Here is a 25,120-nt window from a genome sequence, read left to right as displayed (position 1 = left end):
GAATGTGAAAAATGTTACTGAAAACTGCTCACACAACGGTACAATAAACCCTTTATTATGTCTACATGATAACTGTAAAGTGTCATTTCAAAATGCCGCAGCATACTTTTGAACAGCTGATCAAGGAAATCGGAGTGAGTGAGGTGGTAATTGCCTTCATGTTTTACTTTATCATAGGTAGTTGTTGTTAGCAACCTCAAAACAGAGGCACTATATAGAATACGTTTCCCGCCCCACTAACGTGTTCTTACTCGTATAACATCAGAGAACATATTCAGGCAGTTATAACGAATGCCTGATGTGCACACTTTCTCAATCTGTGGTACGCGAGTATCTTTCTGTCATACTTTTTGTCAATTCAAGTCGGCTCAAGAATTGCAACTCAACTGACATGGGAGCCGCCACGTAGGGGCACTCCCCCCGCCCCTCTTGGAATTTTAAAACATAGGTCTTTCAAAAGACCCCAATATTACAATATTTTTTCGTGAAACTTGATGGCTGAAAATTGATAATGCTCTAAGAAGGAAAGTTGAAATAGTGAAAGCAAATATCTAAACAAGCGACTTTAACGATATCTGCTTTCTGTATGTATCCGGTTTGGTTTCCGTAGCTTCTGTCGTTTTTATGCTTTTTGAACAGACAAAATAGTACATAGTTGGTGGCTGTGTGAGGATTTTTCATTGTTGATCTACTGCATATATTTTATGGCATATGTACACAATTACTTGATCCATGCAAGTACCAACATTTGCCTCCTCTTGGAAAAATTTCTACCTGCGCCCATGTCAACTAATCAGCCCTGGTTTGGGGCGAAATTCGAGCAATCTATCAGACTCGAAACAAAAAATAAACTAAAATGCGAGGACCGAAAATGCTGTGGGAAATTATGTATGTACATTTGGATTTATCGCCAGAAATGCCAAAGTATATGCTCTATGTCGTTGATATAGTCGATCCGTTTAGACTTGTAAGAGAGCTAATAAACTGATTTTCGGTGGTTAAATTTAGGTTAAGATGCAAAAACTTTACTTTCTGCTCATGCTTCCAATAACAATTGGCCGCTTCAGTGTTTTATTTTCTCACCACACAATTGCGTCCGATTTGTCAAACTATTAAAGATTCGTGTGTCGATTAAGAATCTCGAGCAAGGGCAGGAAGGAAAAACATCAATAAATAGCAGATTTATTTACAATTTTATGCATCGCACAAGAGATATTTCAAGTTTTAAAGAAAAATACAGACAAATGAACTTGTGCAAGAAATTGAAAAAAACGCTTTATTCTTATTACAGTGGTAGTACAGGCCACGTGACACACAAACCATCGTGCGACATGTCGCCCCACTTTATCGCCGTTATGTGATTGCGAAGACGTTGTAATATTACACCCAAACTGTACAAACAATATTTAATGATTAAAAAATAAATGCCAACCTATTCGATGAACATGCATATGAGTTGGTAGGAGGTATATTAGTCGATAAAATACATCAAAAACTGTTTGTATTGGACACAACTACTAGGCAACTGTTTTGTGGATTTTAGGCAATGTTTATGCATTGATATGTCTGATGGGGGCTTTATACACGTTGCAGACAACTAACGTAACAAAATAACCGGCGGGTCTTATACCCAGTTGCACTATACCTCAACATTCGCAACCGATATATACAATTCTAATACATAAGTTGGTAACTGATTGAAAACTTTGGGGTTGTTTCTATTTTAATCTTTACAGCAGCTGCCATAGACAGTAACGCAGTGCATATTAGGAGACCGGTATTGACACAGAGAAGAATGAACGAGGTATCAAAGCACAATTGGGCCGCGGCGCCTTTGCATTGACAAAAATCGTTGACTGTAGATGAGGTGCTATTTAAATCGGAATTCACTTCTTGGGTGCCATTTGCTGTAGATGAAGTGCTATTTACGTAAGAGTGGTAAGACTTCACTTCTTGGGTGCCATTTGCTGGAGATGAGGTCGTTTTCAAAAAATACTTCACTTCTTGGGCGCCATTTGCCAGCGAAACGACGCATAAAAGCTGAATCAGTGCTGCGACGTAAAAAATGTGGTTAAACCATAGTAAATATGCGAACAACGCAACATCACGACAACATAACTCAATATTATGTGAAATTTTGAAATCACATTTTTTTAACTAAAGCATATTTTTCGCTTTTCCAGAACACAAGCTTTTATACAAAAAGTATCAGCAAGTACGCACGTATTTTGTTAATTAGTATATTAAGTGATATTACATCATTGCGTTAGTTAAACTACGACAACCACAGGGCACTTATCGCTGCTAGAAATATCAAATAAACGTCAAACCTATCCCAAAGGCATTAAATTCCATTGCTTATAAATACTTTTATTGAGCTTATTTGGATGTGAAGGAGTAGTGAAACATTCAGAGTAAAATATCATATGAAGTAACGAGAGAAAGAGCTTATCATGGGTTGAGATGCTCTTGACAACGACTTGCTTGCATCAACTTACCACAAAGTAAAGTCACAACACCAACGACAATCGGGGCTTTTTTTACTTTGTCCGCTCGAAATTTGTCCAACGCCATGGTTGCTAATATATACGAGACAAAAACCAACAGCGCAGCAGAGAATGCGGGAAGCCCGTCTATAAAAACCGGTGCCAGTTCAGCTATAAAACAATATTTTTCTTTGGTTGAAAGCGGAACTGTTTTTTCGACAACTACTTTCATACCCCGAAAATTCATCAATGGCACAACCGTGTTAAGTAACAAATCGAAGAAAATACAAGTCTGAAATGTTGTAATTATCTGAACACAGAACCCTTAAACAATAAGTCGTCTTACCTTTATTTATACAGCATAAGGTACCGTTGCAAAACTGGAAAACAAAAATATTCTTTTACGTATTTGATATTTTTCTTCTACGTCGTCAAAAGTAGCCAATTTTTTAAACATATAAAAGCCATCCTTTTTGGAAAATGGTGTTGATTTTCAGTTCTACGTTACCGTAAAACAGTATAACTTTATACTTTATTTATAACTTTATACCATTCCTTACGTGAGTCCATTTTTGAAGGAAAATCGCAGCAATTGTACAAGGGATAGTTGGAACAAAGAACGCAGTAGCAGCACTTTGTAGAATCACGTTTGTTTTCATTGCACTTTTTTAAGGTTTAACGTCCTTCCCTTCAATAATTTGTAAACGAATAAATATAGCTTTAGCCCTTGCTTTAGTTTCTGCAAAATAATTTATATGCCAATGATACGCATATGCTTTATGATATCACATTTGAAGTTTTAGTTGGTGGGTTATATTCAACTTTAATTTACTCCGTTTTCACCACCAAGTAAAAAACTGTTCTGGTAACAATTAGGTGCTTTCCCCACTACGTAATCAAAATTATTACTTAGCTGTACAACATCTTTAGTCGAGTTAAGTTTATTTTGCTTCGTAAAAGAAATCAAAGCACATAACTGCACTAAAACAAAGCCCAAGCCGGAAATAGCTACGCAACGCTAAAATGTTATGGAACTCATAAAAGTTGAGGGCACAATTGGTGGATAAGAGCTAAACGCGCTGCAGCTGCACCGTCATAACAAGGCGTTATGTGACTGGGGCACACAAGAGAGCAAAGTAGCGCAATGTGGTCAACACAGCTGTAGTGTTTACAAACAGCACTAAATGATCTCTATGCAATCAGTATACCACGTGACCGTATGTGACCACGTCGTTTCATTCTATAAGCGCGCGCAATAGCAAAAGCACATAAACAAACACTTTGTGGTATGTGTAGTCTTCAACACAGCACTAGGCAGCGGAACACTGGGGTGGAATGTTGGTGGAAACAGTAAAAACTAACCACCCGTGTTAGTGCAAAAAGTTAAATCTTTCCATGTACTTGTCCACAATCTCGCTAATGCCTTTTCCTGTTCTTTACTTGAAATTGTGAAATTAAAAACATTGCTACATTGTCAAATATATGCCGTATAAAGATCTGCAAATTTATCAAACCTAACCATGGTGCTTGTATCAGCCAACGTTCACTGAAAAGTTGTTGCAGTTGTTTACATTTTAGACCACGAACATACAAGCGGAAGGGGCATGACGACTCTAATCGTGGTAAAATCACGTGGTCGAACTCATCACATGACAAATTTCCCCGTAATCGAAGTTTCGGTAGTCAAGCAATTATGCAACACTAACGTCACCGTTACTGGGCGTCGCTCTGTTTCACCGTGGTTGATTTGTTTCGTTTGACAGAGTGTACGTTTCTATTGTGCTTTTGCGTACAGTTTCAACTTCATGCAACCGTTTTGGCGTTTTTTTTTTATAGCATGTGTCGTATGTAGTCAACTGGGAAGTGTTTGTTCATTTTTGTGATTGCGGCATTCTTTATAGACCTTTATTTGTTCCGCGTCACACTTTTTAGACTAAAACACACAAATAGTATTGTAACGAAATTAATTGGCATCTTTTGTAACGGTTTTTGTATGTGATAAATGCTATGGCAACAATACAGACTGCTTTGGCAACAATACAGGGTCAATCGATGGTTTTTATGTCCACTGTAAAAGCATTACATGAGAGCTCGCTTAAACGAATATCCACAACATGCTTGGAAATCTGTTGGTACGCAATAGGTATGTCTCGATACAGGCTTTAATAATCACGTAGGCGATTTTTAAAGCCGTTTCCTTACAAATCATGATAGATAATTAGCCTATCTATTAATAATAATTTGACACAAAAACAGAAATGCGACATTTAAATCATGGTTTGAAAAACAATAAAATACTTAGGGTTTTACAACATGCAATCCCATGGAAAGAACATTGCATTGTTTAGGCTCTTGTATAAACGAAGAAGACAGACAAATCAAGAGCAAAACAAAGATTTGGCCACTCTATAACCAATTGCGTAACGTACCTAGTAAAAGGAGCATTTTGCGCATAATGATTTAAGTATGTGATTTGTCTAAGCATCTTTAATCATAAAGACTATGTAATTTTTTTTTGCTTTTTTATCCATTCAGCCGCGACCAAGCAGATCTTAATTTGTTTGCAACCATACTGTGTTATTGCTGTTTTCATCCACGACACAATAGCATATGTGTACGTATTGACATGAATTTACAAAAAAATATTAATTATCCACGGTTGTGTAGTTAAACTGCTTTGCTTTTGACAACCTTATCTGTAACACAACCAAAAGCATGCAAAGTTGCACTCCAAGGCTGAGACCAAAACTTATCCCTAAAATTGTGTAAGAAATCCCAAACCGAAACGTCATCACCCCGTCACTATAGTCACATGTGACGTCAGGTGTTTGTTGGGCACCAGACGAGTCTCCGCCGAAAAACTTTCGTATATTTTTGAACTGCTGGTCACGGAAATTGGAGTTAGTAAGATGATGTGTGCCTTCGTGTTTTACTCCAGCAAAGGTAGTTGCAACTATCAGTAGAGCTGGTAGCAAAAGAAGGTCTAAACAGAATAGATATTGTAGGAATGTGTATTTTAAATTTTTGTGTATTTTTATTTTAGCGGCACATCTGACACGTCAAGGCAATTTTGTAGTTACTTTAAAGTCTAGCGGCCTTTGATTGCGTTTCCTAAAACTACACGCCCTAGCACTTACGTAATCGTAAAAACGTGTCTTGTAGCCGCCTTCGTTGAGCAGTAATTATTTCTATTGTTTTGGAGCGACACTACCTTTGCCCCAAGTTATAATACCACGTTGTCGCTTGACTATATATTTACGTTTGCGAATTCAATAAAACAGTCACTTACTTACTTAGATCGCCAACGTTATACCTTACGTTTGTTGTAGTTTTATATACATTGTTTAATAAACCTTGTTTAACGCTCTAGTTGTCATTAGTCAGGAGTCTTCAGAGTTCTTTATTTGTGTAGTCAGATCGCGTATTTTCCTTCTTTAATCCTAAGTTGCTTACGTAGTTACACAGCGATATAACTTAATCGCAACAGTACCTTTTAATCGCAACAATATATAGACTACTTTGATAGTAAAACATACATACAAGACGAAGCGAGATAAAATGTTGTTACCAGTCACATAATATCTCATTTAACACAAGAAGCCATGTATGGTAATGTAGTAATTTGAAACTTGTTACAACAGAATGCGTATTATGCCGTGTATCACAAAAACAAATAGCTCATGTTGGACACAAAATACGGTTTCCGTACCTGATACGACAAAGACAGCCAAACATATTCGACTGTGTAGTACAGAATAATCTTTCCTGCAAGCCAATCGAGCGCTTACAGCTGCAAATATTGTCCCAAAAAGAATAAACAGGATGGACCAGCAGCAAAGGACAACAACCCAGACATGTTTTGCGTCCGAGAAGTCTTTAACTGCAAATGAAGTTACATATTTAATAAACTTTACTGATCAGCAGACTTATAATTAGAATGCAACATTGCCAGCTGTCTAGTTATGGCTTTCGAAAATAAATCAAACAGAAATATAGTTGTTAAATAATAGGTCTGACGTTGTCAAGTTAATCTTATGGCGCTTTTCGTCCACAACTATTTACACAATTTTAAAGAAGCGGGTTTTTACATGCTGCTTAAACAACCTTTTTTGTATTAACAAGCGCAACTAACATTAGTAGGCTATACGTAGGCACCGTATATGAGAGAACCTTACCTAAATTTGTACAGCAAGAATTGGAGTTGCAAGCCTAAAAACATTTTTTTGACTGAAAGGTAGAAAAAAATGAAACATCAACTGACGCTGATGTAGTGATTGTTATTCAAAAACATTGAGTTACCTGAAACCAGTCGTTTAACAGCAAAGCTGCAACAATGCCCGGAGCAGTTGGTATTGACAATATTGCTGAAATAAGCCGAAGAGTAAATGCAACGACCATCATGCTATCTTCCTATTTACTTGAATTAAAACAATGATTTTGATTTAATCATGTCTACCTTTTAACCTCTGCTTCTACATATACAAGTAGAGTTAAAAGAGTTGTGTAGAAATTTTAGCACTTGACTTTACTATAACTGGTTTTTGAATGCAAACACTGAAACTTCCCAAACAATTGATTTTCCTTAACTTTGTCTATGGAATCCTGGTCTATATAGACTAGCAACTAAGCATTTTTACCAAGACAATTAATAAGCACATTTTACCATCAGAGTCTAATTCTCATTCCCTTTTAGGTTTTGGGACATCATTCTCCATCAGCAAATGTCCGAAACCACAATTAATTGCGCTGAACAAACTTTCTAAGCTGGGCTATGCATCGCACGATATCGTAAAAAAACGTGCCAAGATTACATGACTCATTCACATTAGTAGCCTACACATCCAAAATTGCTCTGTGAAAATTCCGTTACACTTCAAATTTTGTCCTGTTTAATAGGGAGCTTATTTAAATTCCGTCACAAACGTTCATTTTGCATCTCAAAAGTGATATTGTCAAAACAACTTCTTAGCAGTTATACTTAGTTGAGATGTACGCTTAACTGCTTTTAAGTTTAATAAACGTCAGATTTATCAGAATTTTGTGACATATGGTGCAAATGGCTTAAAAACAAACAAACTTAATCTAAGCTTCATACAATTGTATTTGGAGGGAGCAGTAATTAATTGAGCACAAACGTCCCAAAAAGGCTCCAGAAGCCTTTTCTGGTCACGGGTTGTCTTGACAAACGCAATTGGTCCAGGACTTGTAACTTATGAAACTTTCCGATGTGGTGGGAAATAAAAATACAGGAAAGATGCTGCTTTTTACGTTTTTATATATTCACCCAACAACAGAATTTTCTTCGCTCTTTTGCCATTGTGCCCCATGTTTAATTGTATTTTGGCGTATTTTTAACCATAAGGTTATTGCAAGTTGTTCTCAGATTGTGTGTTTGAAATGTTTTTATAGTTATTTTTGTCCATGTTTTGCGCAGCACCGAATTACAATAGAATAGCCTACATATCCATCCCACTAACTTTTTTCAGTGCAGTTTTAACAACAAACAACACGAGCTGGTGGACATATAAAAAGCCCGACGTGCTCACTTTAGGTGATTTTCGTCGGCACGAAACAAGCTTTGCCTCTGTAATATTTTGTTAACTTGCACCTTAACAATATAATTAATAACGGCAATTTAAATCTTTAGTGCTTTCTTAGCCGATCTGTGCGTGGTTGGGTCCAGTTTCCAAATTTTATGTTTGCCTTTTACCGGAAACTTTATGCGCAGCTCTTTCGGATTTTCGCAAACAAAAACGTACGGGGATCCCGATTCTCCGTAAGGATAAGCCCGAGCGTAATCTTCCTGCTCTAGAACGTCTTTCACATGCACACAACCTAAAAGGCACCCAACGGGGTATTCCGCTGGAAAAGGAGCCATTTCTGCTTCTGCCGGGTTTTGTTGTCTCCAACTGACTTCATGTTGTTGTTCTAATTGTTCTATCTCTTCCTTGGTAGCTGGCCTAGCCGCAGCTGCAATCCAAAGCCTACCTCTGTGTTTGGAATACCTGCATAGACAATAGAATTACATTAAAAACAAGAGGCAAAAAACAACAACACATGCATAGGCCTACACATTGAATGAAAGGTCATAGTATTGCAAACTGAATTATGACGTTTGGTATTGAACCGTCGGTCCTTATTAAAAAATGGTTAAACGTCAAGTCACTAGTAAAAGCCTGTGCAATTTTCCAGAGGTAATGTGCTGAAAGTGTATTAGTGCTTTCTAAAAAAAAATTCTCATTGCATATATTACTGCAATGGTTCTTCTAACTTATATTGAATAGAAGGTCTTTAAGTGGCATTCAACTCCACTGCAAGCAAGATTTATAGCCCTCATAGAACATAAAGTGGTGAACGCTTAGCTCTGGTTGAGCATACTTAGATATGGAGGGTACTTTTAATCCACGAGTAAAGTCAATAGTAGTAACAAAGGATTTTATCACTCAAATTTTTTTTGTATTTCCAACTGGATGCTGCATGCTTTTAAATATTATTTTTTTAAATGAAAAATCAAGAAGACTCACCAGCTTCTGCCTTCATCCTTTTTGATTCCACGAACTAGGAGTGATGCCCAAGGCTGGTGCATACTTAAACACATCCCAGGATCAGACATTTCAAGTAAGGCTGGGTCCTGCAACCTGCTACTCATACCAGATGGCCAAACATTGGTTTGCTTCTGCGATTTTTTCTCGTAAGGCTGACTTTGAACAAACATAGGCTTTGGGCCCTTGATTGTGGGGTTAACTAAACTTTCTGTGTCAATAATATTTGTTATGTAAGATGGATCATCAATGGGCATCATTTTAAAGTTTGCATCCATAATTTCTACATCTTCATTGATATTGTAGTCTGCTCCATCATCTTCTATAACTCGACGCCCAGCAAAATCTAAGGTAACCTTAAAAAATGAAACATTTCATTGCATCATACATGGTACGGACCTATATTTATGAAATCACTTAATTAAGACTGCAGGCGCAGTATTGCAACGATGATGACAGCAGGTTTCTTTAAATTCCTAAAATAACCACTATATATATGCATGTTCTTTGGTGGTTCTTTTATCAAGTCATTTTTTGTCTGTGTCTAGTATTTTTGATGTAGGAATAAGCAGGTAATCTTACTGTTCAACATGATGTCTATTTGTGAGAGTTTTAATGCCAGTTTCTAGTCTTTTTGCAAATTACATTGAATTGTTTCATTTACACAGCAACCAACCTTTTTGTTTAGTCTGGAACCATGTTTCTTTTCCCATAATTCTGCTTCCTTTTTCTTCATCAACTCTCGTTCTTTATCACCAAGCCAAATGTTTGTATCAGCAGCAAAATAGTCAGATTCATCATCTATGACTCTTGTTCGTTGAGCACATGTGCGATCATACTTAAGCAAGCGGTTTTTGTAAGCTCGTGCTTTTTCCAAAGCCTTTGCCACATGGTTGTCATCTATAAAAATATAAATGTGGAATGTCATTGAAACTAGCTTTTTTAAAAGATTCCAATTAAATAAGGGAACTGAAGATGGACATCAGCAAAAAACAAGTCTTTATGATGTACTACAGACAAATACAGGTAATTGCAAATTATCGAATAATTTACTTAGTAGGATCATGGAATTGTAGCCTAACACTTGTAAAGAAAAAAAATTTTCCATCCTAAAGAAAGAAAATTGCCCACCTAAATGCATAAAAAGGATAAGCGCATAAAATAGTTGTTTGAATTAGTGAGGTGATTAAAGCCTATATTGACACAATTGTAGTCCCTATAATCCCTTTTGCTGCTTGTATATTTTCCTGAACAGAGATATTATATTACAAACAGCCTTTTTAGATGACAAAAATATCTACTTGACATGCAAAATTATACATAATGTTTTTAATTACAGCTGGCTTAGTCATACACTTTTGCACCTTCTTCTATTTGAGAAGGACCTGGCACACTCATCAGCTTCTTGTGAAGTTTTTCACTTTTGTTTGAATGCCGAGCAAGTATTTCCTTTTCCTCTCGGGTGCAGACCAAGTTGCCACAAAATAAACATGGTCCTGAACCCTCCTGCTCACAAACAACTCGGCCACATTTCAAACAGTTGTTAACCAATCTGGAATTAGCAACACAATTTTGTGTTTATAGCAGTAAAAAATGGATGTTATGGAGTTGCTACACTACTTTTCTCAATATAATTTATTTCAAAACATTTTCATACTTGTGTTTCTGTGCTTGACATTCACATGGATTTCTTCCAGGAATAATGACACCCTTGTTTGTCAGTTTGCCATCCTTCCCATAGAGTGACACATATGTTTGTTTTTTCTTTCCTTTCTTTCCAGTATGAACATCACTTTCGTCATTTATACTAAAGGGATTATTCTTGTTTTTGGACATAGCAAGGTTTTTCCCTGGCATTTTTAACTCTGTGTCATCATCACGTTTATAAACCACCATATTTTCAGGAACTTGAATTTTTTCCCATTGCAACTCCGTTTGACGTAAGAACTCGCGTTGCTTCGCATCCAGGCTTCTGTCAGTTGCATTTGCATCATTACCAAGAAGTTCAGTGACAAATGTAACGACGTCTTCCTTTTGTTTAAAAGACGAAACGTAAGCGCTGATGTCCGCAGACGATTCCTCATCTATTCCAAGAAGCTTGGTAAGCTCAATAGCTAACCAAGATTGAAATGCCATTATTAAAATAAAAAAATATTACGGTGGACAAAATTTAGCCTCTATTGAAGGCAAGGCTTAGTTTTCATGTAACAAACTCAACTAAAGTTAGTACCGGTATAATTGCACCATGTTGCGAAACCTACGAGTGCATTTGCCTTTTAGTCTTGTTTGCAAACAAATGTTTAATTACCATTATCATGTTCACGAAAATAATATTGTTTATTTTACCATACAAAAAATGTATGTAAATTTAAACAAAACGGTTTGATAATATTTTATCATGGTAAATAATTGTAATTTTGAGATCTAAATGCTTTGGATGTCATTCATACGCTTTATTTTGAATTGTTTTTGATTAGTATGTTAACATTGTTCTGGTAAACCGAGGGCACAATTATTTTGCGAAAATTGGGGAATTACCCTCTGTGCAAACTAAATTCATACCAAACGAAATTGTTTGTTTTATTTTTTTGCAATTTTGGGTCAAATATTTGACAAGTTTAGTGACGGTTAATGTTTTTGAGTTATTGGTCCGTGTTTCAGGAATTAAAATTAAATTAATTAAATGGTTTAAAGAAATGTCCACATAGTGAAAAATGCCAAGATACTTGTGGAACATCGACAGATACAATTTTAAACAAACGTCCACAGATATTAGTAATAACCTATAAATTTAATGTATTTTTTTTCAAATATGTATAGCACACAAATTGTTTGTCACGTGAAAAAAGACAACAGCTTCACGGTTAAATGAGCAACAAAATTTTTAATCCGTTACTTTGGGATTCGACATTCCTCTCATTTGCTTTGTATTTTGCAGCTTTTCTCAGCGTTTACGAAGTTATTGTAACAAGAGCCGATTTTGAAATCATTTATTCTTTTATTGATATTTATGACTCATAACAACGTTTAAGTTAACAACCAACAAATATCTGCTGTTGCGGAATTAATTTAATACAGACAAAATGCTTGTTGATGTGTCGTGGATTTTGCCGAACTGCAGCTTGTGTATGTTCCGTCCAAAATAAATGATTTGAAAAAGTGTAGCCGTTTTTTTATGTTTTTGAAAATTGATTGCAGAGCAGACTGTTATCTCGTTTTGTTGCAGTAAATAAAAGCTATTATTGGCGTGTTTTAAACCTATGATTTTAAGTGTTTTTCTGTAGTGTTTGACGAGTCGTATGCTTGTGTCACATGATTTAAACATGTTGTAATTTGGTCGAAAGTAATGCAAAAATTTTGAATGTAATGTTCTCATTGGTTTTGCTTGATACATATCTGATATCTTTATCTATAACATTGGTTCATACTACGTACCGACTACCGACTTTCTGTCATTGAAGCTCGTAAATTGAAAATACATTTTAAATTAAAATAAATGTAATATTCCCACATCATCAAAAAAGGTGGTGTGCTGATCTAAATGTTATATTTATGAAGTGAAATGTACCAGACCTTGTAAATAGGCTGAAGTAATTATTTTTTTAGGATCTTTTGTACTTGCATCATAGTTTGCTTAAAGATAGCAAATTATAAAAAAACAGCTCACCTACTCTATGCTTTGTAGGAATATTGGAAGAGTGTTTTTGAGTTAGGTTGGCTGCAGTGCATAGCAACAATTGATGTTGACTGTTTAGTACATTGCACAACCACATATTGGTAGAAATGGATTCAGCCAAACCCGATGAAGGTTCAGAAACACCTGATTCAAATTCAGAGGTAAACAAATCTGGGGAACCACAACCTCAAGAAAAAACTGAAATCCCACCTGTGGAAGAAAATGCAGAGAACCCAGTGTCTGAGGAAAAAACGGAGGAACCCACAGTTGAGAACGAAGTTGAAGAAATAAAATCTGAGGATACCACAGAGAAACAAACATCTAAAGACGCAACAGTGAAACCAAATGTGACTATTCCTAGTGCCTCTGAGGTCGGATCTCTTGCAAAAACATCTAAAACAAAGTTTGAGATCCTAAACAAGTTGATTAAAGCTGTTGAAGTATCAGATAGAGATGTTGTTGATGCTGTTTTCAACCTGGTAAGACATATTTTCTTTGTTTCAATTGTCAGTTGTTAACCTTGGCTAGAACTTAGTTCCCTTTCTTGAAGGGGCACATTTTGTTTTCGTTCGCATTGTTTTTTGTTTGTATCTCTGGTTTGTTTCGTCCTATTGGTCAAGAAAGAGTGTTTCCGTTGTAAGCCTTAGCTTGAACCTTGTTGAAACATATAAATCTCACTTCTAGTAATGTTCAATCTAGGACAGCAACATTTGCCAGAAAATTCAAACTGCCAGAAAACATTAGTGCAATTGCTTAGAATTTACCTAAATGCGATGCATAACATATGATTAATTATCTGCCCCATTCTTAAAATTTGTTTGATAAACCAAACAAACATATTTTTACATTAGATTAATATACTACATCTACCTTTTTGCCTCAAAGTTATAATATATTTTCACCTGTATTAATATGTATGTTTCGATAGCTTACAATAATTTTTCACTATCCATCAAGTATTATTGCTTGAGCATGTCACAAGTGGAACAAATGTATTGTGATCTTAGACTGGTGGTTTTAGGCAGTTCAATAGAGCATAAAATTACCACAATAGGAATTTCAACATGGTTCACTCAAGATTTTCTGGCATCAGTGATTATTATCTTGTATTGCTTGACCTTACAAAAACTTATGTGTCATAAATGTTTTTATAAAATGACACATATATAACTTAGGAATAAATACCATTTAGACAAAACATACTTTATTTCATACAAACTTTGACAAGCAAACTTTTTTATGAAGTCTTACAGATAGCTAAGTAATCTTTTTCTATATTTGTATTCATAGCTTGTTGGAGGTGACTTCGATCTTGAAGTGAACTTCATAATACAAGATGAGCAGTGCATTATTTATATGCTCGAAACTATGGAACATTGCTCGGCACAATGCAAGGTAAATCTCTCTTTTATCAATACACCTGGTATAAAGTGAAACCTTAAAACTACCAAAGACACTTTCAATGTGATTTTAAACTTTACATTCAAAGTTAAACATAATAGCATTGCAGATGATTGTGGTTAAATTACATCTCCAACATGTCAAGCTTTTTTTGTGAATAACCAAACTGTTTTCTTGACTATTAAGGAGCTACAATTGGGCATTCAGTATGGAATAAAACCTAACTTGTGATTAATCGAAGTTATCTGCATCGTTATAGACTTTAGCTTCTTTTATAATAATGTGTTTCATTTTGTTTACTTTTTTATGTATTTTTGTTAGTTCATAATGTATGTGTTTTGTAGGCTGAGATTTGGAGCAAGTTCAAAGGGATCTGTCGAAAAAGCTATAGAAATCTGCAAGCCTGTGTGGAAGTTGGACTTGTTCAGAGATTGCTGAGCATTTTGGCAAATGCTGATGATGTTACATCAGGTATATTGTGTTATTTTTCAGAGTGAATTTCTCAAAGGAATGATCTAATGTTGCTGCCCAAAACACCTCTAGTGGTGTATTATTAGTTTAGATGTAGACCCATGAAACTTGGGCAGTTTATACAATATGACACTTAAAAAAATATATACTACAGTTCCCTCACTAGCCCACTTAAACATGTCCAGCCAAGATCCTAGATACAAATCTTCCTCTTTTGGGTGGATAAAATACTTTTTCAGATCTGTCATATTCACCAACTTTAGCCAAGTGTGATTTTTATCCAAAACAAATATGTCAGTTCTAGTATTATAAGCTTAAATCGCAGACAATGTATTTTAATGTGTAAGCAACAAACAAGCTTGATTTATTTGTTTCTTTGATTTCAGAGCTGATAATTGATATGTTGTCCCTGCTGATGAGCTACAATATCAGTGTAAAGGAATTGAAACAGTTGCTAAGCATGCTGAAAGGAGAAAATGGAAAATGGGTAGGATATATTTTTAGAAAATGTATATTTGTATATATATTTATATTTGTTATTTGTGTTATTTGTTAAAATTGTAAGAAATTTCCAACAAAAATGCATCTTTTGCAACATCTTTTGGTAACTCACTCTCATTTCAAGCATGTATGTGAGTGACTGAGACTGGTATTTTTTCATAAATGGAGCATGTATGTTCTAATCAAGGAGTCAAACCGCTTGTCATATGGGTTCAGGTTCGGTTCGGGTAAACTTTGTTTTGGGTTGGGTTCGGGTTTTTTAAAATGTATAATTTTGTGTTCGGGTTTGTTCCGGTTCGGGAAAATTACTCGGTCCGAACCAGTTTGCGGTTTTTAAGCCAGTTTAAATCCCCTTTTGTTTAATTTTAATTTTACCAATCATCTGCATGACGTTATCATACTTCACAAGAAGTTCGACTGTTCATTGCAGAAAACTTGCAAATTTGTCAGTTTTGACAGCTGTTATCTCCCGTATATTCTTCATTGCGCTGTTTTGGAAAAAAAATACAAAAATTTTATGAGAATATATGTTTTGTGGTTTGGTTCCTGTTCAGGTTCAACACCAAATATAATATAGGGTTCAACTCCGGTTCGAGATTTTAGGGAATCGTATTTTGTGGTTTGGGTTCGGTTCGGATTCGACTCGCTGGTTCTAATAGTCAGAATATACGAAAAGAATAATGGAATTTGGAATATAAAGCAACCCTTTTTACTTGTGATTATTAAGTTTCACTTATTCCTTTATAATTACTTGTGTTTAACTTTAAAGCCATGATAAGCCACGTTTGATAAAGGTATTTATATAACACATTAAATTGTTTCTGATTTATTTATAAATTTATTGTCACTTATTGCAAAATATACCATGCATTTTGAGTAATAAAGGTTTACATGCTGAAAACTTTGTTTTGTTGCAATGCAAAAAAACATCTAAATTGGTCTTAAAACCTCAAGCAAGAATTTTATTTTCTTCCAGCCACCCCATGCTGTGAAACTACTAGGCATTCTTCAGTCAACCACAGAACGACATGGACCAGATTGTTTCTTCAACTTTCCTGGCAAGAAAGATGCTGCCATAGCACTTCCCCCTCTCAAGAGCTGGCCATATGCAAACGGCTTCACGTTTACAACTTGGTTTCGAATGGATCCTCTTAACAGCCTTCGAGTTGATGTCGATAAGCCATATATTTACTGGTAAGTACGTGATTCGGTTCTGCATCAAAACTGTACTTGGTTGGAAGTCCTATACCACATAAACATGCAGTTTTTATCTTCCTGTTTGTCATAAACAGTTAATATTGTGTTGCATCTGTGGCGTAACGTTATCATTGTTTTGGTTGATGTTGACATTTTGCAACAAGAAAAAAAGGGTATGTTAAAATGTTAGTATTACTAAGTCCAAATATTTATATTTCTTGAAATAAATGTTTTGAATGCAAAATTCGAAACCTAACTGGTTTGAGTTCTAATGATGACCTATGTTTTTTCAAACTAGTAGGTTCAATTTGTTTGCCAAGTTTCATACAAATACACATATCACACAAAACAATTAGACATAATAATCTTCAAAAATGCAACACTTGTGTCTGCAAATTTTGTTTCTAGTCAAACCCTTAAAGAGAAAGACAACCTTGTTAACATTGGCAAGAACATTAATTATTCATATCTACCTATTTTCCACCTGCCTGTATTCTGTTTATTTGGTTGGTTACGCCCATTCACACATATTACAGGCAAATTGACTTGAATGGTCTTTCCTTGCCTGTTTTGCACCTGCTCAGGGACAATCAACTTGCCAGACTAAACAGCATTGATTTGTGTACTGTTGTGTTAGTGAGTGTGACATGTGATTAACATTTCAAACATGCTTGTCACAATTTTATGTTGATTAGATGATCACACATGCCCATGACATGATAAATTACTGTGCTGTATTTGTATGTTTAATTTTAAAAAAAATATTGGCAAAGTTGTATTAAACAAGTTGATCACTCGAATTTGTAGTTGTACTTTAATAACCAATATTTAACAATTGCTAAAACGAGCAAGTTTAATTTTAAACAGAAAACCAAAAAATAAAGGTGTAAGTCTTCAGGACTAGATACATTTATTTGTATTGAAATTCAAATTGTTAATTTAAAATGGGTACAAAATGAATTACGGCCACAAGAATTGTACTACTTGTTGATAATGGCTCCATATAATTTCACAGTTTCCGCAACAGCAAGGGAATGGGATATTCAGGACATTTTGTGGGCAGTTGTTTCATCGTCACAGTGCTGAAAAGCAAAGGAAAAGGATTCCAACATTGCCTGAAATATGAATTCAAACCTAGAAAGGTAATATATATAAGTTATGGATGTAACATTGATGGTTGTATTCACAGCATACAGGAACTAATATGGAAATTCAGATGTTTTTATGTAAACAAGCTCTTCCCAATTTGACATCACACGCCTCTTAAGTGTTTCGTCTTTTATAACAGACTCTACAATGCTTTCAATAGCCACTACAAAGTATAATAGGTTTGGTCTTTGCCCAGGTTAGTTTTACACTGATTGCCAAACAAACCCTTTTTTTAAATAGTCTGACACAAGGTGTTGATTATTAAATTCTTGATTAAGCATATAATATAGCATATTATGCTTTGTTAGCAACACATTTCAAAGCACTTAAAAATTTGGGTTACACAGCAATCGTGCAGATTTTAGGTTTTCAAATTTTATTGGCCAGCATTCATATTTAAACTACATTTTCATCCACCTTTATCGACAATTTGAACAAAAATCAATGGATCAATTTTTCCCCTACAAACTGTTTTATTATTTGAAAGAGAAATTTTTTATTGCTTAGACAGCAAACAATAATTATATATAATATTGGACAAGGAAGTAATGGTTTTTTTGAAACAGTCCTTTTATTAAAGCATAAAAAGATAAAATGTGATAGGTTTGAAAACATATTTGATGTACATTAGTATGTTGTATACCAAACATGTGATTATTATGTGGCATGCACTGTAGGTGGTATATTTTAACCAAATATATATTTCTAAAGTTTTTTTGGAACAGAATATACTACTAGTACTCTAGATATGTTTGTGTGTTGGAGTTGAAATTCTAAAATATGCTACTCAGAAAACCAAACTTATATTAAACTTGCAGAAAGAGTACCAAATGTCATTTGTCAAGAAACCAATGTAAAACCTAATTACTCTTGTCATGTCCAAGTCTTGTTAACTTGGCTCTGTAACCAGACAGGTAATATTGATTAAATTAGTGAATGCCACAATCAAGGCCTATCAGCATTTTAACTAGGTCTACAAGTGTTTAAAATCACATATTGATTTTGTAGGTCTGAAAATTGTTTTCTGTAAAACTTCTAAAGCGCCCTATTGTTGTTTTACTAATGAGGAGTTCTGAAACCTGACTGCAGAAATTTTAATTAGATCACTTTTTCAAATTATAATAAACCTAAATCCACTTGCAAAAAAACACTTCATCTTTACGTAACGGTGGTGTAATTGAGAATGGTTGTAACTTTTTACAGTGTGAATTAGTCTTTGCAAAAAAAGTTTTGCTTAAGTTGACGATATATGACAAAGAGACTCAACAAAAAATGTGTAGAGGGTGTTTTAGAAGGCTCTTGACCTATCAAAAACAGTTATTTACCAAAAATTGTATTCACCTTACAAAATTGTGTATTTTTTTATGTTCCAGTGGTATCAAGTGACGATAGTGCACATTTACAATCGATGGAGGTCAAGTGAAATAAAATGTTATGCAAATGGACAAATGGTGTCATGTTGTGAAATGAACTGGTCCATTGGTGGCAGCGAAGTAAGTAATCTCATAAAGTACATTTCAATTACCAAAATTTAGTTGTTCTTTTTTCACAAATACTTTACACAACTGTTGTACTATAAAACAGTGCTTTTCAACCGGGTGTATCGTACATCCCAGGGTGTATCATATTTTTTAAATGGTGTATCATTTTGATGGGGTGTACTGGGGTGTACCAGATACAAAATACAATATACCTATGACAAGATATCACAATAAGCAGTTTCAGTTTTATAACAGACTGACTGGAGTGTACAATTCATGGCACAACATGCATCTCAAGTGTATGTTGATTTTAAGTTGCAAAACTCTATTTGTGATGTCATAATTTAATATTTCACTTGATAATCGTTGTTAATGGTAGTTCTTTTTGAAGTAGAAAGTGAATTATGGATTATGGCTTGTTGGTATTGTGCTCATCCTTATTTCTGTTTCAGTATGTTATAGAGTTGAATAATTTTTTTACTGGGGTGTACAAATTTTGAGTAAACGGTAAAAGGGTGTACAGTTTCAAAAAAGGTTGACAAGCACTGCTATAAAATAAAAGTATAGTCAGATTTGTAAACGCTACTACTGCTCTAATACTTGTGGGTATTGTTTTTTTAGCAATATGACAAATGCTTCCTGGGTTCTGCTGAGACAGGAGATGAATCTCGTGTATTTTGTGGTCAAATGGCTGCCACATATGTGTTCAGTGAAGCACTCAGCCCGTCACAAGTCTATGCACTCTACCAACTTGGACCTGGTTATAAGGTAACATGTGGATCATTAGTTACACTTTCATGTTAACAAGTTTCCAAAATTATGTCAGAATTTTAGAGCATATGCTTTACCTTTTGTAATCTTGGTTTTGTGATCAGCTCCTTGGTGGTGAACTTAACAGCAGTATGTTGCTACACATCTGTGTAAGACTTTGTAAAAACAATACTTTTAAATCTGGCAAATTATACTTTGTGGTGTGCTTCCTAATACTTATTTGAAGGCATTAGATATAAATTTACTCTTTTCATATCATACAAAAGATTTAATAATTACATTAAATTAATTACAATAAATACAAACTGTATCATTTGTGAGATAATATACAAATAACCTTATTTTTTAACCAAAAATTACCAAACATGTGTTAAAAAATTTTTACCAAATTTTTTACCAAATATGTGCTCTGTTAGGAAAGTAATCAAATTTAATGGTTTATTTAACTCAAAGAGAATTTTGGCAACACAATTACAAGCTTTTAGTTTAAAAGATACAAAAAGCAAACTAACAAATAACATTTTCTGACTTGAACCACTTTTGTTATAACTGTACTTCAAACTAATATGTTTTATTTGTAAAACGCTACTACTGTTCACATAAGTTTGCTTTGCAAAATGCCATTTCCCCTCTTTGCATAAATCTACTAAGTATCAGTTCAAAATTATGTTGTGCAATGCTTATTTAATTGTTTCAGAACCAATTTAAGTTTCCCACTGAAAGCGATCACCTGCTTGCCAACCACCACAAGAAGGTTTTGTACGAGGATGGGAAACTGGCTGATGCTCTTGTGTTGGCGTACAACCCGAAATCAACTGATGGGCAGCTATGTTTGGAATGTTCACCTAAAACTAACCAGCGTGATGGCTCGGTTGATGTCCATCGATGGTTTGTCCACAACCCCCATGCTCTTATGCTGCCTGTAAGTCTGTTTAACTTTTACAACTGTTTCTCCCTACAGGACTTGTTTGCTTTAAGTCTGAAAGGTGATTGAACAAATTTGGTTTATGAATCTAATGACGAATATACTGGCTGGAATTGATGGAAAAGCTTCATGTTGGCAATTCTCATGTCATTACCAGTTTTGGCCAGTATATGCCTTACAACTAGGGATAGGCCAGGCCGAGCCAGAACCCGAGTACTCGGTACCAAGCATCACTATTTTTGATGCTAGGTGCTCGGTGCTCGGCCAAGCAGTTGCACAAACTGACCCGAGCATTAAATTTGCATATTCATGCCCATTTATACGAAACTAGTGTTTGAAAGGGTATCCAAGAACATAAAAGACTGTTTTATTAACAGTGTCAAATGTTGGAATAGCCCGTATTTGTGGGGTCTGTACAGCTTAAAAATTGCTGGTGAGATAAGAGACCTAAAAAAGCTACAAAACCAGCTGGAATTGGGAATGTTTGTAACATCACAATGCATCGAGCATTAACGTGAGATGCTCGGTGCTCGACCAAACAGAACAATTGCTGTTTTGGCCCATCCCTACTTACAACACCAATGAACTGTTTCGAGTACACTATATAGCAGTGGTTTCTAATCCTTTTTCCTGGTGACGTATCTAGTCACTTGTAAAATTCTGCTTTGTCCCCTGTTTGGTGGTTGTGTGTCTTATTACTGAAAATGGAACCTTTGTTTCAGTCAAAGAACCTGAAAATGTCAGTCTCAGTCAAAGCGGGCACTTTAGGCTCATGGTTTGCATAAAAAGAACAATGAAACCGAAAACCACTTTTATTACAAAATTGAACTCACGTTTGTCAGTTATATGCACATGCACATGTCTATCTTTGGAAAGCACATCTGTATAAGGTTCAAAACTTGACATAATTACAAAACACCGTATTTTTTAAGCTTGTAGCTAATCTGAAATTTAAAGTTTATGAAAAAAATTAAAATGTCAGATATGCTTTAGTCAAGACTCTATTACACTTTCATATTATTGCTGAATAAAACATCACACAGTAGTACAATAGATTCTATAGTCTTTCTTTTTATTTACAGAATAAAATATGAATATTACTTAAAAATTGGTGTCATGGCCTGAAAAAACAATCTCCCAAATTTGTTTTCCAGTTAATCCATAATGCGGCTTCACAGCAACATTAAAAACTATTTTATAACTTGACAGTACAACGTCATACAGAATGCAAATTTTTTAACATTAATAACTGTTTTTAACTTTTACTAATTTTCTTCTTTGCAGGAGGTAAAAGCGATAGTGACTCATTCAATTCACAGTGCTTTGCATTCTGTTGGTGGAGCAGAGGTTTTGTTTCCACTCTTTTCACAACTTGATTACACACAACCTGATGGTTCAATGGACACCACAGTGTGGTAAGTTATGACATTTTTTCCAACAATAGAAGGCTGTAGTCCTGATATAATGTTGTAAAAGGCATGCTGTTATTATAAAGAAAGGTTGTGTCAGGCATTGTTTTTTACAATCATGTTTTTGCTTATTTTTTAATTTAACCAAATAATTTTGAAAGAACGCTTTATGCATCAAAAAACCTTTTTTTCACCACCGGATGGTGCTATTTAAATGATAAATAGAATTACCAACATAGATAAAAACAAAGTTTAGTAAGTCTGCACCTAAATGTTTTTAGACAGATGGCTAAATAAAATCGATTTTAAAAAAGTAACATAAAAGTATTATTAGAGATGGGACAAGTCGACCAGAATTTGACTAGTTGTTGGAAAAACGCATACCAATGGAGCCATACAGCTTAAGACACTGCTGGTGATGTACAGAACGTTAGAAAGCTACAAACTAGCAATGTTGATAACGTCACAATACACCAAGCATTGACATGAGATGCTCGGTGTTTGACCAAACAGAACGTTTGCAGTTTTGGCCCACCCCTAGTTACTATGCATAGCAAGTGTAAAAAATTTTGCCAGTATAAGTGGAGTATGTATACGAAGTGCAGTCTGTAACATTTGTAAATTTATTTTGTTTCAATTTCAGCTACACTCTTCTGAACTTTCTGCAGCAGTTAATTCATGGATCAACCAAAACACAACAACAAGTTCTTCAAGGAAAGGGATTTCTTGTCATCGGGACATTGCTGGAAAAAGCAACAAAGGACCACATTACTGGTAACTATGAGCCCATTCTCAGAAGTTTATTAGGCCATGAAATTCTTACTGCTGTCATTTTTGATATTATACAATGTAATAAAAATGGTGTAAAAGCTGAGACTGTGAACGTTGTATGCCTGGTAACACGTTGTAATAAACATTTATACTTTTTATTGTCGTTTTCTAAATGCTTTAAATGCCAAGTTGAAAAAGAAAAGAATCAGTTTACAATAAGTTGATTTTATACGATATTGACAAAACTGTGTTAGAAAATGACAGTTGCAACTATAAAAAACGTGGTATATGAGTCATAAATGTTTGCAGTAACTGGGACCTTGTTAAATGAATTTCAGTTCTTGGTATAATGTTGTTTTCAAACAATAAGGTCACTTTACAAAAATGTTAGAGGTAAAACTGATGTGTTTTGTTTTCAGACAAGGTCTTGGACACATTCATATCAATGTCCAAGTTTCTTGACCAGTTGCCAAACGGAATGCCATTGATGCGGCAGTTTTGTGACTACATTCTGTTTAACCCTGCAATGTGGATTCACACAGATCCAAAGGTACTCTAGTGTAAGGTTGCTGAACAAGGATTATATTAGATAACATTTGTCAGCCCAGAAAAGAAAATTGAACCAATTAAACTCTGAATCATGATATACCAGTAATGATGGGACGATACCAGGTTTTGAAGCGAGTACCGATACCGAGTACGAGTACCACATGTATATACCTTAGATATCGATTACCACTTACTTAAGTGTAGTCTTGTAGTTGTGTATCACCTGCTAATTTATCTACCATGGTCGCGGTACAGGTGTGCACACACACACGCCGAAAAATGTAATCACCACGAGATAGCAAAAAATATATACGTAACCTGGCGGAACTTTTTCCGATTTTGTGCTGTCCGAAGCAAATATTGGCATAAATTTGCCCGTATTCTTATGGTGTAAAACGGCCTGCAGTACTCGCACGTTGGTATAGAAAACTGAGACAAAATATTTTGATACCGAGTACGAGTATCGATACCACTGAAATCGTTCGATGCCATCGATACCGAGTACCGGGTAACCGTCCCATCACTATATACCAGGCTTATTGAAGGTGTCATATCAAATCAAGGCAGACGATTTATAAAAGATTACGCCATGATTGCTGGTCTACATGAACGGTTCGGGGCTGATCCCACTATGAATCAATGTTCATCTTGGCTAATCCAACACTATGTTGAAATTACGTAGCACAGCAGATTCTGAGTAAGATGAACTGTTTCAAAGCTTTTTAAAACTCAAAACTGCCGAATTATAAAAGTGTGCTAGAATCTCAATTCTCAACTTTAGCACCCTTCAATGGCTTTTATTTTATCAATACAATAAAGCAAAATGTACAAATGCAAAATCAAATGTTCATAAATTTTCAAAAATCCATATCACACAAGAACATCATGAAAGGCTGCAGCACTAGCGAGCTTTTCAGCAGTTGCATCCACGCTACTTGAATCATCCATAAAAATCATATTTCTATCTTGTTTTTTCAAACCAAATGACATTCTTTCAATTCTGTGACCAACATTTAGCACGATGAGCTTTGAATCCTCCATATTATTTTCGGGAATTTTTCTTTGCAATTGAGTCACTGGCCCGGATATAACCATGACTACAATTTTTTTGGAATTTTTTCGCCCTTGTCTGTTCAACATTGTGTTAACTTTGTTTAAAGCCATTCCTGCCAGCAACGTTCCAGGCCTGCAAAACAGTATTATTTAATTGCAAACTGTGTACAGAACAGAAAAACAGTTTTCAGTTACACTAAACCAAGACTTACGATGCCAACAATGTCACATTAAATCATTTTGAAAGGTGCAGTAAATACCAAAACATAGGAAAAACAAAACAAAACAAAAACATCTCAAACTATACAAAAAAGTCAAAGCAAATTTGTTGTTTACACATTTTTATACGACATACATCTTTTATTATGTTTACAATATAACAATCAACTCTATCTGCCAATAACATAAATAAGGAATAGAGTAAACCAAGTCAAGTCACTACTTTAGGACTTAGTACCAAGCAGTGAAATGTGTTAACAATTGGCTGAACACTTAGAGATACAAGATCCACTGTGCATTTTTATCATCCACCAAACAATATATGCACAATCACATTTTCTTTCAAAACAGACAGGTTTCATAACTAGTCTGTACCTGTATCTTAATCTACTCATGCTTCTTTGCAGTTGGTCAGTTTTCCAGCTCTTTAGCGGCACCTTGAGTCTGGTTATGTAGTAAAATGTTGCCACACCAATTTGTACTTCATGTTTTGATGATTGGGTGTCCATTTTTCTGGCC

At 35.0% G+C, this 25,120-nt stretch overlaps 5 protein-coding genes across 7 annotated transcripts in view; 1 reads left to right on the top strand and 4 right to left on the bottom strand.

Moving 5' to 3' along the window:
* Nucleotides 1-1,108: 1,108 nt before the first annotated feature.
* On the bottom strand, nt 1,109-3,215 carry LOC145238577 (uncharacterized). Its single transcript, XM_080101783.1, has 4 exons — nt 3,047-3,215; nt 2,833-2,866; nt 2,499-2,657; nt 1,109-2,051 (listed from the first exon to the last, which is right to left on the bottom strand). Exons 1-4 carry the CDS (start codon nt 3,143-3,145, stop codon nt 1,675-1,677), a joined length of 669 nt encoding a protein of 222 aa, XP_079957909.1. The 5' UTR covers nt 3,146-3,215; the 3' UTR covers nt 1,109-1,674.
* A 210-nt stretch (nt 3,216-3,425) lies between these two features.
* LOC145238576 (uncharacterized) lies at nt 3,426-7,502 on the bottom strand. Its single transcript, XM_080101782.1, has 4 exons — nt 6,786-7,502; nt 6,662-6,695; nt 6,196-6,366; nt 3,426-5,469 (listed from the first exon to the last, which is right to left on the bottom strand). The coding sequence occupies exons 1-4, from the start codon at nt 6,885-6,887 to the stop codon at nt 5,132-5,134; spliced, it is 645 nt and encodes a 214-aa protein (XP_079957908.1). The 5' UTR covers nt 6,888-7,502; the 3' UTR covers nt 3,426-5,131.
* Nucleotides 7,503-8,003: 501 nt separating this feature from the next.
* On the bottom strand, nt 8,004-11,272 carry LOC145238575 (activating signal cointegrator 1-like). Its single transcript, XM_080101781.1, has 5 exons — nt 10,686-11,272; nt 10,393-10,580; nt 9,705-9,928; nt 9,011-9,384; nt 8,004-8,491 (listed from the first exon to the last, which is right to left on the bottom strand). Exons 1-5 carry the CDS (start codon nt 11,162-11,164, stop codon nt 8,122-8,124), a joined length of 1,635 nt encoding a protein of 544 aa, XP_079957907.1. The 5' UTR covers nt 11,165-11,272; the 3' UTR covers nt 8,004-8,121.
* A 1,413-nt stretch (nt 11,273-12,685) lies between these two features.
* LOC145238100 (lipopolysaccharide-responsive and beige-like anchor protein) overlaps nt 12,686-25,120 on the top strand; it is a 54,647-nt gene continuing 42,212 nt past the window's right edge. For all 3 annotated transcript variants that reach the window (XM_080101155.1, XM_080101154.1, XM_080101153.1), the window contains exons 1-12: nt 12,686-13,183; nt 13,995-14,099; nt 14,450-14,576; nt 14,963-15,063; nt 16,054-16,271; nt 17,290-17,416; nt 18,797-18,916; nt 19,526-19,672; nt 20,373-20,597; nt 21,885-22,015; nt 22,653-22,783; nt 23,200-23,330. In XM_080101155.1, coding sequence (XP_079957281.1) covers nt 12,812-13,183; nt 13,995-14,099; nt 14,450-14,576; nt 14,963-15,063; nt 16,054-16,271; nt 17,290-17,416; nt 18,797-18,916; nt 19,526-19,672; nt 20,373-20,597; nt 21,885-22,015; nt 22,653-22,783; nt 23,200-23,330 — 1,935 coding nt within the window. In that variant the 5' untranslated portion in view covers nt 12,686-12,811. The remainder of the gene's footprint in view (nt 13,184-13,994; nt 14,100-14,449; nt 14,577-14,962; nt 15,064-16,053; nt 16,272-17,289; nt 17,417-18,796; nt 18,917-19,525; nt 19,673-20,372; nt 20,598-21,884; nt 22,016-22,652; nt 22,784-23,199; nt 23,331-25,120) is intronic.
* LOC145238434 (uncharacterized) lies at nt 24,106-25,115 on the bottom strand. Its single transcript, XM_080101593.1, has 2 exons — nt 24,977-25,115; nt 24,106-24,515 (listed from the first exon to the last, which is right to left on the bottom strand). The coding sequence occupies exons 1-2, from the start codon at nt 25,108-25,110 to the stop codon at nt 24,200-24,202; spliced, it is 450 nt and encodes a 149-aa protein (XP_079957719.1). The 5' UTR covers nt 25,111-25,115; the 3' UTR covers nt 24,106-24,199.

Source organism: Phallusia mammillata, chromosome 7 (genome assembly GCF_965637545.1).
Source record: "Phallusia mammillata chromosome 7, kaPhaMamm4.hap1.1, whole genome shotgun sequence".
NCBI lineage: Eukaryota > Metazoa > Chordata > Ascidiacea > Phlebobranchia > Ascidiidae > Phallusia > Phallusia mammillata.
The sequence above is the reverse complement of the archived record's forward strand: the minus strand, read 5'-3'. Positions and strand labels throughout refer to the sequence as shown.